The following is a 12,343-nucleotide window of genomic DNA, read 5'->3' on the forward strand; positions in this document are numbered from 1 at the left end:
TGTGCACCCCCTCCTCTCCAGAGTGCTAGAGACAACCCCCACGGGCATACGGAGAAATAGAGAGACCCCCCCCCCCCCCCTCTACGAACGTTCACCTCTCCCCACCTCTTCTGCTGCTTGGCAGCCCTCCCAGGGATGGCCTTGTAAGAGTGGGCTGAGCTCCCTTCACTGATCCCGCCTCTTCCACATCTCATTTCTCCCAAAAAAAATCAGAGAAAGAAAGAGAGCGAGCGAGAGAAAGTGCCACCTCTTTGGAGCAGCGCTTACTTGGAGCTGGACCATGGGGAGCCGGGGGCGCCCTGTGCTGCTGCTCCTGCTGCTACCTCTGCTGACCCCCGCCCTGGAACTCATGGATGACCTCGCCTATGACCTGGACGACGAGGATATCGAGGACCCCATCGACTACAAGGACCCCTGCAAAGCCGGTGAGTCCGCACTCCAATGCAGTCTCCCCCGCGACCTGATCTGCCCTCCTCTCGCCGCGAACTTCCAGCTCACTCCCAACCCCGGTGCCTCCAGGCTTCAAAACTCAAATACAAGTTTCTGTAAGAAACACAGAAGCAAAGTCTCTGACCATGTGTTTGTATTTATTTATTTATTGTTGGGGGCGGGGAGCATGCCTGTCTCCCCTCCCCCGTGGATGACTGATAATTTGAAAAAGGATCATAGCGGGGGGTGGGGTCCCACACTCCAGCGGTGCCTGGTTGGCAGATTTGCAGGGGAGGGGGACGTAATTAGGGTGAAAGAGCCGGTGGGGATTTTGAAGGGGGTGGGAGTTGTGGAAAAGTTAACAGGGAAGGGGCTGTCTCAAAACAGACTGTTTGTAAACAAGGGTGCTTTTTCACACGCCGTTTCAACTTAATTAATGCATTGGGGGAGGATGTTAGGGGTGGTAGTGTGTGGGAGTCTGTCAAGGAAAATCACTGAAAAGAAAGTGCACCCTTGCCAACTCCCTTTCATTTATTACATTTATAATGACACCTAGGATTTTGAAAATATTTAGCCTCGGGTCTAGTCCTAGCCGCCCGGGTCTGATGTTAAATAACGCTCGGGAGGTATGAAACGGACCAACTTCTGAGAACCGGTGGCTCATCGCCTGCCCGCATTTCTGACGTAAAGGGGTGATCGGGTCTACTAGACCTCTCCTCCACACCAGCGTTCATTGTGAGATGCAAAATCCAGATGTGCATCTCTTCTCATAGTGGGCGATGATGACGTCAGCAAGACTGGCTAGTAGCGTTGACGTCACCCCCTACGGCAATAACAGCATTAGCTCTATGCTCACCACAGACACATCACAACTACTATGTTCCGTTTCTGGTCACTAACCGTACCGGAGTTACCTCTATTGAAGGCAGCTTTCAACCCACGGCTGGCCACTGTAACATTAGCACTGGCTGAGAAAAGTTTATGGTACCAGCCAGTGCATTACATGGTAATGTAGAAGTGCAGGTACCACTCTTTAAAGTACCTCTTTGCTCCTCAGAAGTGCTGGTACTCTACCATTAAATGTATTGCAGCAGTGATGAGAACTGTTGATACTCTTCCCTTTCAATTAAAGAAGTGCAAGTACTCGGTACTGGACAGTCCCGAGCTCATTTAAAGCACTGGTGCCAGCAAAAACATGCATTTGCAATGCAATAGGTCTCACATTAGTAAAAGTTTGAGTTTTTGGCGTAGCAGATATTAATGCAACACAACTAGCTCGATTTTTTTTGGTAATCGAGACCTATAGAGTGTAGTGTGGTACTGGGAAGTGGTGTAGTATAGAGTAGATGAAATTATTATAGAGTGGAGTAGTTTAGCGTGGAGTGGTGTTGATTTGAGTTAAGTGGAGGAAAGTTGATAGAGTGGATTTGCGTGAAGTAGTGTAGTGTTGAGTGGTGTAGAGTTTAGTAAAGCGCGTGTATTGTAGTTGAGTGGCAGAGAGTGGTATAGATTGTTGTTGAGTAGACTGTTATAGAGTAGTGTTGGAGCGTTGAGTGGCATAGAGTACAGCATGTAAGAGTAGCATTAAGTGGAGTGCAATTGAGTGTGATACAGTGGAGTGGTAGAGTGGTATAGGGTTCGTAGAGTGGAGTGTGATAGTGTTTTAGAGCGGCGTGATGTTAAATGTGGTGGTGTTGCACTGAACCAATCGAAGTAATGTGCTATAATGTGTTGCTTTCTCCCCCAACAACATCTTTCCTCACTGACTTGGAAAATGGTGTTGTGATTAGATAATGGGTATGGTAAGGGACACTTGAAAGTACGTATACAAGCAGACAGGGAGGGAGAGAACGAGCGAGTATCAGTTGGGTAAGAGTTGTGTTGGTAGTCGCTCGCACTAACTTGTTTTGGGTCAGGTGACTGTGAGAGCCTCTGTGGTGCTTGCAAACAAAACTTATCAGCGCGCCAAACATCACGGAGTCAGAAGAGCCTGTTGTGTAGCTCTGTGTGACAGGCTGCGACTGATATGAAAGTGGCATTTCGAAGGTAATGGGCAGCATGCAGGACCGGGGCGCACAACAAAGTAATACAGGTTGTGGCTTATGATGTGACTCGTATTAGAGTTCCTTTTTGCTTACATGGGATTAATTTCTGATAATTATGTTTTTCTCATCTTCACTGCTTGAGTTTGCTCGCGATAAAGTGTCACTTATAGTCCTTGAAATGGCGTTGCTAATTACACTGAAATTAAGAAAATGCCACACATAGCAATCCGATACCTTGGCAGCTATGTAGCTGAACCATAACACATAAGGGATGGCACAGAGCTAGGGTGCGAGCGAGCAATAAGTGTGATGATGCCGTGCGCAGGACACGTGTACATATATTTAAAAGGTATCCCAGGATGTCTGCATATTTCTTTTGTGTTTTTAGTGGCTAACGCCGCTGTATGTGTGCGAGGAAAAAGGAGGGGCCATGTTATTGTGGCGCGTGCCGAACGCGTGCACATGTCCTGTCCTCTGAGTTTTACTAACGAAGTTATACGCGTGCACAACTGCTGGTGTTTGTACATGTGCACATATTTTAGGCGGGTGGCGAAAAGCCGAGCAGCATTAGAGTAGCAGTTTAAACGGTAAGTCCCTGGTAAAGAATAATGAGTTAGTGTGTGGCGTGTGGGGTGCAGAGTTTTGGAGCTTGCGTTAATGTGCAGTGGAGTTTTTAGGTCTCGCCTGTCGATGCGCATGCGCATCGAGCTTGCGAGACTATGGGGGCTTAACCACTCTTTACCTAACTTGCAAGGAATCGTGGCGATTCCTTGCAGTGCCCGTGACTTTTAAGCTCAATGCGCATGCGCATTGAGCTTAAAAGCGCGTGCACATGCCCCCAGCCGCCTGCCTTGCCTACTCTCTCTCTCACAGCCTCCCCCAGCTCCGCCCCCTCACTTCTTGATTGCACGGCCGCTAGGCCGTGCCTCCCCTACTCTCCTCCCCCCTCCTCCTCCTACTCTCCTCCCCTGCCTGCCGTGTCGCACCTCTCCCCGCTCCGCCCCCTCCCCTGCCCGCCGTGTCCTGGTTAGCGTGGGAGTTTTGTTTCATTATCAACTCACGAGTACTAGGAACTCTCTTTTTTAATCCTCACAGGAGCCACAGAGGCATGTTTAACAGCTTTCTTTGTTTGTTGTTTATGATTTATAGTCTGGGATTTTTGCCCTCTCCGCATTTGAAAGGATTTTTCGATGGCTCCCGCCCCAAGAACAATAACTGGTGGTGTCACCGGGAGCCGCGAATTCCTGTGGAAGATGTCTCTGTTTTTACCAATTTAAATGCAAAAACAGTCAGCCAGTTAAGCAATTAGCATGTCAATGCCGAAGCATGTACGGAGCTTAACCCCGGATTTATTCACGTGGAGAGAAAAGCCCACATTTTTCATACAGTATTCTGACTCTGACCATTTGTGTCTGCAGGTGTGGGGTGACTCACTCCTCTGATAATCAGCCTGCAGCGACACTGGTGCCTTAAGTATGTGTCACTTTAGCCGGAGTTCCCAGCTGTTCCCCCTTGGAAGGTCCAACTGTGGGACAAAAAATGCCGACTCATGTTTTTGTAACACTTACCCCTTCGTTGTTCGTGTTCAACATATCTTTAGTGGATCTTGATATTTAACATTTTAGGACGTAAACTGCCGATGTAGGCGATCGTCCTTAAATTATTTCGGAAATCACTGAAATACTTGTTAGCAGTTTGAATACACTTTTGGAGTGCAGTCACCAAACTCTGCCAACGGGGTGGGGGGAGGGGTGTTTATTTTAGAAGAAGTGTTTGCAACAAATTGAGAAATCTCAAATTGTCCCACCCCCGTGTACAATTTGTTGTAATCGTCCAGCCTTCATTTACGTTCTAGTACTTGTATTTTACCCATACCGCCCGACTACATTTCTAAAAATTACAGATGCCAATATTCCACGACAAAAATAGGTCTTGCTGACTTTTATGCCATGTGTACTTCCACAAGAAAATATATATATGTATATCTACTCAGCCCAGCCGTGCTCGCACCAGAAACCAAGAGGCCTCCTATTTCTCTGAGGCGCGTTCATGCGCACGTCACCTCCGTGCACACAGAAGGTGGCTTGCGCGAGTGGACTGTGCACGCATGTGCATACTGATGTTTCTTTCATCCCTGCCCTATCCCTGGGTTTCACCTCACCCCCTATGTCCAACGCATCCACCACCACATCCCCCACCACATCCACCACCACATCCACCACCACATCCACCACACCCACATCCACCACACCCACATCCACCACACCCACATCCACCACACCCACATCCACCACACCCACATCCACCACATCCACCACCACATCCACCACCACATCCACCACACCCACCACCACCACATCCACCACCAGGTGCAAATGCAATGTTCTTGGATTTTCGTCACAATAAAATACACTGAACATAATCTTCACAAAATTATTTTACAAACTTTTAAGCTATTGCCATTATAAATTACAATACATTTTATTTAAGTATTCATTATTTACAAAATTAAAAGCCATTGTTATTTGCAATATCAATACATCTAAGTCACGTAAAGACAACACACATTGCATTACAAATGCTATAGGTGTCACATTTGCGAAAGTTAAAACTATTGACATTGTAACTGACAAAGCTATTACTTTTGCTATTTTCAAAACCAACACATAAATAAAAAAAGTGTCCTTTACAATACCAATTGCTCAAACTTTCCTAATGCGAGACCTATTGCATTTCCAATGCTTGTTTGTTTTGGCGGTTGGATAAGTGGTGTTGCTATGTTGTGACAAAACAAAACTACTTAGGGGAGGGTCTGAGGGCTGTTTAACGACTCTATACTGGATACATGCCCCAATCATATACCTATAACTACAAGAAGTATCCAGGAGTCAGTGTTTTGCTCGAGACTTACTACTTTGTGACTTGAGCTGTGCAAGTGCAAGTGTAAACCGACATTCAGTATGCAACTAGGGGCAGGAAAAATTCCCATCAGTTGCCGCTCTGTACCACCATTTTTTCATCATTTGGGGACTCCATACCAAGGAGTTGGCACACAGAACTGGTCACACTGTGAGTGGTGGGTGGACTGTGTGGGTATGAAGACCGATGTGAGTGGTATTTTAAGAATGATGTCGGCAAGGTTTACACTTGAGGGAAGCAGTGCGGTGAGGGGTGAGTGAAAGTGAGTAAAATTAGGTGGACTCGAGTAGAAAAATAATTTATTGGTTTCTCTCGGACCCCTAAGATTAAAAATAGGTGCAAAGAGGTAGATTTAACAATATATCTACATGCAAGTGGTCAACATGTTTCTGCATTTAACAGGAGTGTTCCCTATGCATTCTTCAGGACCATGATTTTGCTACTGCTTGCTTACATAAGTGAGAAATAAAAGTTAAAATGGAAAATTTTCACCTGGAAAGCAGGTGTAGAATCTCCGCCACAGTCTAAAAACAAGTCACAAAAGGAGAGACGAAAAGAGAAAAACACAACATAGAATTATGGAATGCACTAAAAACATTACGCTATTCCAGTGTTCACGGATATGCAATTAAGCACGAACATGGTAACACTCACCCAATACTTGTGGGGAAGGCGCCTCACCTCACCTGGCAGGAGCTCAGGTAGAAAAGGAGCACTGCTCTGTTTAGCAAAAGAACAATAACAGGGACATTCAACCGTGTCAGTAGGACTAAGCAAGAGAACTAGGCATGTAACAATGTATTCGGTGACAGACCGAGATAGCTACGTGTAACAATGAGGGCCGTAGTAGGATGTTCGATGCCCGTATTGTTACTCGTGGAGGACTACCTAGGGCACTCACCTCTCCGTCAGTATCTCCAAACGTCCCTCTGGGCTCTTCTGGGGAGGCACCGAGCAAGGGAAATGGGCGGGTATATCTGTGGAGAGGGCTGGGCGAGTGTGATGCATGATGGGAGTTGTAGTTCCTCGCTAGACGGTAAACAGTGGTGTTGGACTTTTTGAGGAAGACTATGTATAGTTATAGTGACATCCATGGAATGGGTTCATTGAGGCCATCTTTGTCACTATTAAGTTTGTACACCCATTTTTGCTCAATTTTGAATAAGAATTTACCGACATCTGGACAATGATCGGGTATTATCGGTTGCTCTAAGATCGTCCAGTGAAATTCGCTCGGCCCATGTCCTTTCTCTAAAAAGTGTGCTGTCAATCGAGTAGCTTGTTTTCGACAGCGGACTGTGCTTTTGTGTTCTCCAATTCTGATTTTTGTTTTGCGGGTTGTCATGCCGACGTACCTCTTCGAGCAAGGGCACGTGATCATGTAGATCGTGTTTTCGCTATTACAGTTGGTGAACCTGCGCTGCTGCCAGGGGCGCGATGTTCCAATGTCAACACTGGTGGTTCTCGTGGTTTGAGGGCATGCTGAGCAATTGCCACATGGGTGATGTCCTTGCACAGGTGGCATATCCCATAATGTTCCGATTTGTCGGGGTGTTCTGTTTTTCGGTCTGGTATGGACCAGATGATCTCTTATGTTCGGTCCTCTCTTGAATGCAAAAAGGGGTGGTGGTAGAGTGTCTCCACTGGTGTTCAGAATGGACCAATGTTTAGTTATGATCTTCCGAACTTCATTGGACCTTGTGTGAAACGTGTTCACGAAAGTCATCCTCTGGGTCTTCTCTTTTTGAATGGCAACCTCTAAGAGGGCCTCTCTGTTATTATTAGAGGCTCTCTTCTTGGACTGGCGGATAATCCTCGCCGGATACTTCTTTTCTCGCAAGAATTTGGAGAGTGTCCCAGAATGTTTCTCGAATGATTCTTTAGTTGAGCAGTTTCTTTTCAATCTGAGAAATTGGCCAAATGGTAAATTTTCTCTTAGGGATCTCGGGTGGCAACTTTCAAAATTAAGCAACGAGTTGCGTGCCATCGGTTTTCTGTACAGTTCTGTGTTGAGCCCTTCTTCTGTGACTACAATTAGGAGGTCAAGGAATGGCAATTCCCTTTTACTGCATTCCACAGTGAATTTCAGAAACTGATTACAGTTGTTCAACCAACCGTGGAATTCCTGAAGGCTGGTCTCAGTGCCTCTCCATACCACAAGGATATCGTCTATGTATCGCTTCCAGAGTCGGAGCGATACATAGTAAGGATTGTCGTCATGCAAGATTTTAGTTTGTTCCAAAGCATGGACGTACAGATTCGCCAAGCTTGGCGCAAAAACACTGCCCATGCTGGTGCCAGATGTCTGGAGGTAGATGGTATCCTCAAATTTGAAGTAGTTTTCCTTCATTGCTAGTTCTGCCAACTCCATGATGAATGAGACCGGAGTGATTGTTTGTAGGTCTCTTTGTTGGAGGATGTTGCCTACTACTTCCAAGGTTTCGGTTTGGGGGATAGATGTATATAGGGACTCTACATCAAAGGATACTAGTAGATCCTGACTAGGGTCAAATTCTATAGTTGGTAGGAGTCGAAGTACATCTTTTGTGTCCTTCAGATAGGTAGGCATTTCTTTCACAATGGGGTTCAGGAAAAAATCAACAAAGGTTGATAGAGGCTCCAGTATGGACCCAATTCCAGAGATGATGGGTCTACCCGGTGGTGGTCTTTGGGGTTTATGCACCTTTGGCAGACAATAGAAATAGGGGATTGTTGGATGAGAGGTACACAGAAATTGTCCTTCTTGAGGGGTGATCCATCCTTGCGATGTGGCCTCCTCTACCAGATGGTTGATTTTGTTTTTTAATCTCTCGGTTGGGTCATCTTTTAGAAGTTGATAGGATCTGTGGTCCTGTAACTGTCTCAAGCATTCCTGTCTGTAGGTGTCTTTGTCTAAGATGACAATACCTCCGCCCTTGTCTGCAGGCTTAATTATGATGGAATCGTTGGTCGTAAGTGCTTGCAAAGCTAATTTCTCTTTATTTGGTAGGTTTACATAGGATCTTGGTTTCTTTGTTTTGAACAGTAGGTCGATATCTGTTTCTACTGCCTCCTCAAAGGTTTGGACCCTTGTTGGTAATCCAATAGTGGTGGGATTAAAGGTGGAGGGTCTCTTCAAACCAGTGTTTGCAACAGATCCAATGTTGTCAACTGGATTTTGTTTTGCAAAAAAGTAGTGCAGTCTCACCTTTCTAAATAGTTTTGAGATCTCAATTTGGGTGTTGAATTGGTCTCCTTCGTGGGTGGCTACAAAACCAAGCCCACGATTTAGGAGATTCTCTTCATCGATGGAGAGGACATGGGAGCTCAAGTTAATCACGAGGCTGGGTGGTCGGTTGTCCCGCTCGTTCCGGCTCCCTCTTGTGGTATCCTCTTGCCACTCCTCAGGTCCATGGTCGGTTGTTGTACCGGGGATGCCCAGCGGACTTGTGATCCTTGACCTTGTCTCCTCCTCCCTCTGTTGCTCCTCTGGCCATACCCTAAAAAAGGCTGCTGACCTTGGATTTGTTGTATTTGTGGTGGGAAGAAGGGATGTCCCATTGGAGGGAAATTGGGGCCATACATCCAAGGACCTGGTTGCCAATATTGTTGGAAATTATTTTGACCGAAGTTGTTGCCTCTGCGGCCTCTTCTGTTACCACGTCCTTTCGAAGGACCTCCGGTACCTCGTTGCGATGTATCTGAATCGCTGGAGTTATCATCCGAGCTGGAGGTAGCGTAGTTAGAGCCTCTTCGGCCTCCATTCTGATTGTACGTGGGTGGGACATATGAGTCACTAGTATATGGGTATACTTTCTCTCTGGAGAACTTGGCTAGGTCTTTTTTGAATTTCTCCATTTTCGTGAAGAGTATCGATTCCTTAAACTCGGTGTTCTTTTTATTGGTGTCGTCCTGTCCAGTTTTAAAGGCAGGGTTTTTTAGGGTAGTTTTGATTTTACCCTCTAGAAGTTGTATTTCAACCAATATTTTGTCAGCTACCCGTTTAGCCGTTTTGATGATTAGGACCAACCAGTCTCTTGTACACCGCCAGGCAATGAGAGACCAGTCTTTAAGGAATTCTTTATCATCCAAAAATAACCTTGGGCTATTGGTCACAATGAGACCTGACGGTGCACAGTTACCATGCAGGTATTGTGCCATTATGATGCCGTGTACCGTGGTTCTGGTGTGGGATTTTTTTAAAACCAAGATCTTGTTCCAATCAGAATGGAGGCCGAAGAGGCTCTAACTACGCTACCTCCAGCTCGGATGATAACTCCAGCGATTCAGATACATCGCAACGAGGTACCGGAGGTCCTTCGAAAGGACGTGGTAACAGAAGAGGCCGCAGAGGCAACAACTTCGGTCAAAATAATTTCCAACAATATTGGCAACCAGGTCCTTGGATGTATGGCCCCAATTTCCCTCCAATGGGACATCCCTTCTTCCCACCACAAATACAACAAATCCAAGGTCAGCAGCCTTTTTTAGGGTATGGCCAGAGGAGCAACAGAGGGAGGAGGAGACAAGGTCAAGGATCACAAGTCCGCTGGGCATCCCCGGTACAACAACCGACCATGGACCTGAGGAGTGGCAAGAGGATACCACAAGAGGGAGCCGGAACGAGCGGGACAACCGACCACCCAGCCTCGTGATTAACTTGAGCTCCCATGTCCTCTCCATCGATGAAGAGAATCTCCTAAATCGTGGGCTTGGTTTTGTAGCCACCCACGAAGGAGACCAATTCAACACCCAAATTGAGATCTCAAAACTATTTAGAAAGGTGAGACTGCACTACTTTTTTGCAAAACAAAATCCAGTTGACAACATTGGATCTGTTGCAAACACTGGTTTGAAGAGACCCTCCACCTTTAATCCCACCACTATTGGATTACCAACAAGGGTCCAAACCTTTGAGGAGGCAGTAGAAACAGATATCGACCTACTGTTCAAAACAAAGAAACCAAGATCCTATGTAAACCTACCAAATAAAGAGAAATTAGCTTTGCAAGCACTTACGACCAACGATTCCATCATAATTAAGCCTGCAGACAAGGGCGGAGGTATTGTCATCTTAGACAAAGACACCTACAGACAGGAATGCTTGAGACAGTTACAGGACCACAGATCCTATCAACTTCTAAAAGATGACCCAACCGAGAGATTAAAAAACAAAATCAACCATCTGGTAGAGGAGGCCACATCGCAAGGATGGATCACCCCTCAAGAAGGACAATTTCTGTGTACCTCTCATCCAACAATCCCCTATTTCTATTGTCTGCCAAAGGTGCATAAACCCCAAAGACCACCACCGGGTAGACCCATCATCTCTGGAATTGGGTCCATACTGGAGCCTCTATCAACCTTTGTTGATTTTTTCCTGAACCCCATTGTGAAAGAAATGCCTACCTATCTGAAGGACACAAAAGATGTACTTCGACTCCTACCAACTATAGAATTTGACCCTAGTCAGGATCTACTAGTATCCTTTGATGTAGAGTCCCTATATACATCTATCCCCCAAACCGAAACCTTGGAAGTAGTAGGCAACATCCTCCAACAAAGAGACCTACAAACAATCACTCCGGTCTCATTCATCATGGAGTTGGCAGAACTAGCAATGAAGGAAAACTACTTCAAATTTGAGGATACCATCTACCTCCAGACATCTGGCACCAGCATGGGCAGTGTTTTTGCGCCAAGCTTGGCGAATCTGTACGTCCATGCTTTGGAACAAACTAAAATCTTGCATGACGACAATCCTTACTATGTATCGCTCCGACTCTGGAAGCGATACATAGACGATATCCTTGTGGTATGGAGAGGCACTGAGACCAGCCTTCAGGAATTCCACGGTTGGTTGAACAACTGTAATCAGTTTCTGAAATTCACTGTGGAATGCAGTAAAAGGGAATTGCCATTCCTTGACCTCCTAATTGTAGTCACAGAAGAAGGGCTCAACACAGAACTGTACAGAAAACCGATGGCACGCAACTCGTTGCTTAATTTTGAAAGTTGCCACCCGAGATCCCTAAGAGAAAATTTACCATTTGGCCAATTTCTCAGATTGAAAAGAAACTGCTCAACTAAAGAATCATTCGAGAAACATTCTGGGACACTCTCCAAATTCTTGCGAGAAAAGAAGTATCCGGCGAGGATTATCCGCCAGTCCAAGAAGAGAGCCTCTAATAATAACAGAGAGGCCCTCTTAGAGGTTGCCATTCAAAAAGAGAAGACCCAGAGGATGACTTTCGTGAACACGTTTCACACAAGGTCCAATGAAGTTCGGAAGATCATAACTAAACATTGGTCCATTCTGAACACCAGTGGAGACACTCTACCACCACCCCTTTTTGCATTCAAGAGAGGACCGAACATAAGAGATCATCTGGTCCATACCAGACCGAAAAACAGAACACCCCGACAAATCGGAACATTATGGGATATGCCACCTGTGCAAGGACATCACCCATGTGGCAATTGCTCAGCATGCCCTCAAACCACGAGAACCACCAGTGTTGACATTGGAACATCGCGCCCCTGGCAGCAGCGCAGGTTCACCAACTGTAATAGCGAAAACACGATCTACATGATCACGTGCCCTTGCTCGAAGAGGTACGTCGGCATGACAACCCGCAAAACAAAAATCAGAATTGGAGAACACAAAAGCACAGTCCGCTGTCGAAAACAAGCTACTCGATTGACAGCACACTTTTTAGAGAAAGGACATGGGCCGAGCGAATTTCACTGGACGATCTTAGAGCAACCGATAATACCCGATCATTGTCCAGATGTCGGTAAATTCTTATTCAAAATTGAGCAAAAATGGGTGTACAAACTTAATAGTGACAAAGATGGCCTCAATGAACCCATTCCATGGATGTCACTATAACTATACATAGTCTTCCTCAAAAAGTCCAACACCACTGTTTACCGTCTAGCGAGGAACTACAACTCCCATCATGCATCAC

General features: G+C 46.0%; 1 protein-coding gene across 1 annotated transcript in view; it reads left to right on the forward strand.

Moving 5' to 3' along the window:
- Positions 1 to 200: 200 nt before the first annotated feature.
- Positions 201 to 12,343, forward strand: part of BMP1 (bone morphogenetic protein 1) — a 629,932-nt gene continuing 617,789 nt past the window's right edge. Inside the window, exon 1 of the mRNA XM_086943688.1 lies at positions 201 to 425. Within this exon, the coding sequence (XP_086799814.1) occupies positions 281 to 425 (145 nt within the window). The 5' untranslated portion in view covers positions 201 to 280. The remainder of the gene's footprint in view (positions 426 to 12,343) is intronic.

Source organism: Lissotriton vulgaris, chromosome 11 (assembly GCF_964263255.1).
Source record: "Lissotriton vulgaris chromosome 11, aLisVul1.2, whole genome shotgun sequence".
Lineage (NCBI taxonomy): Eukaryota > Metazoa > Chordata > Amphibia > Caudata > Salamandridae > Lissotriton > Lissotriton vulgaris.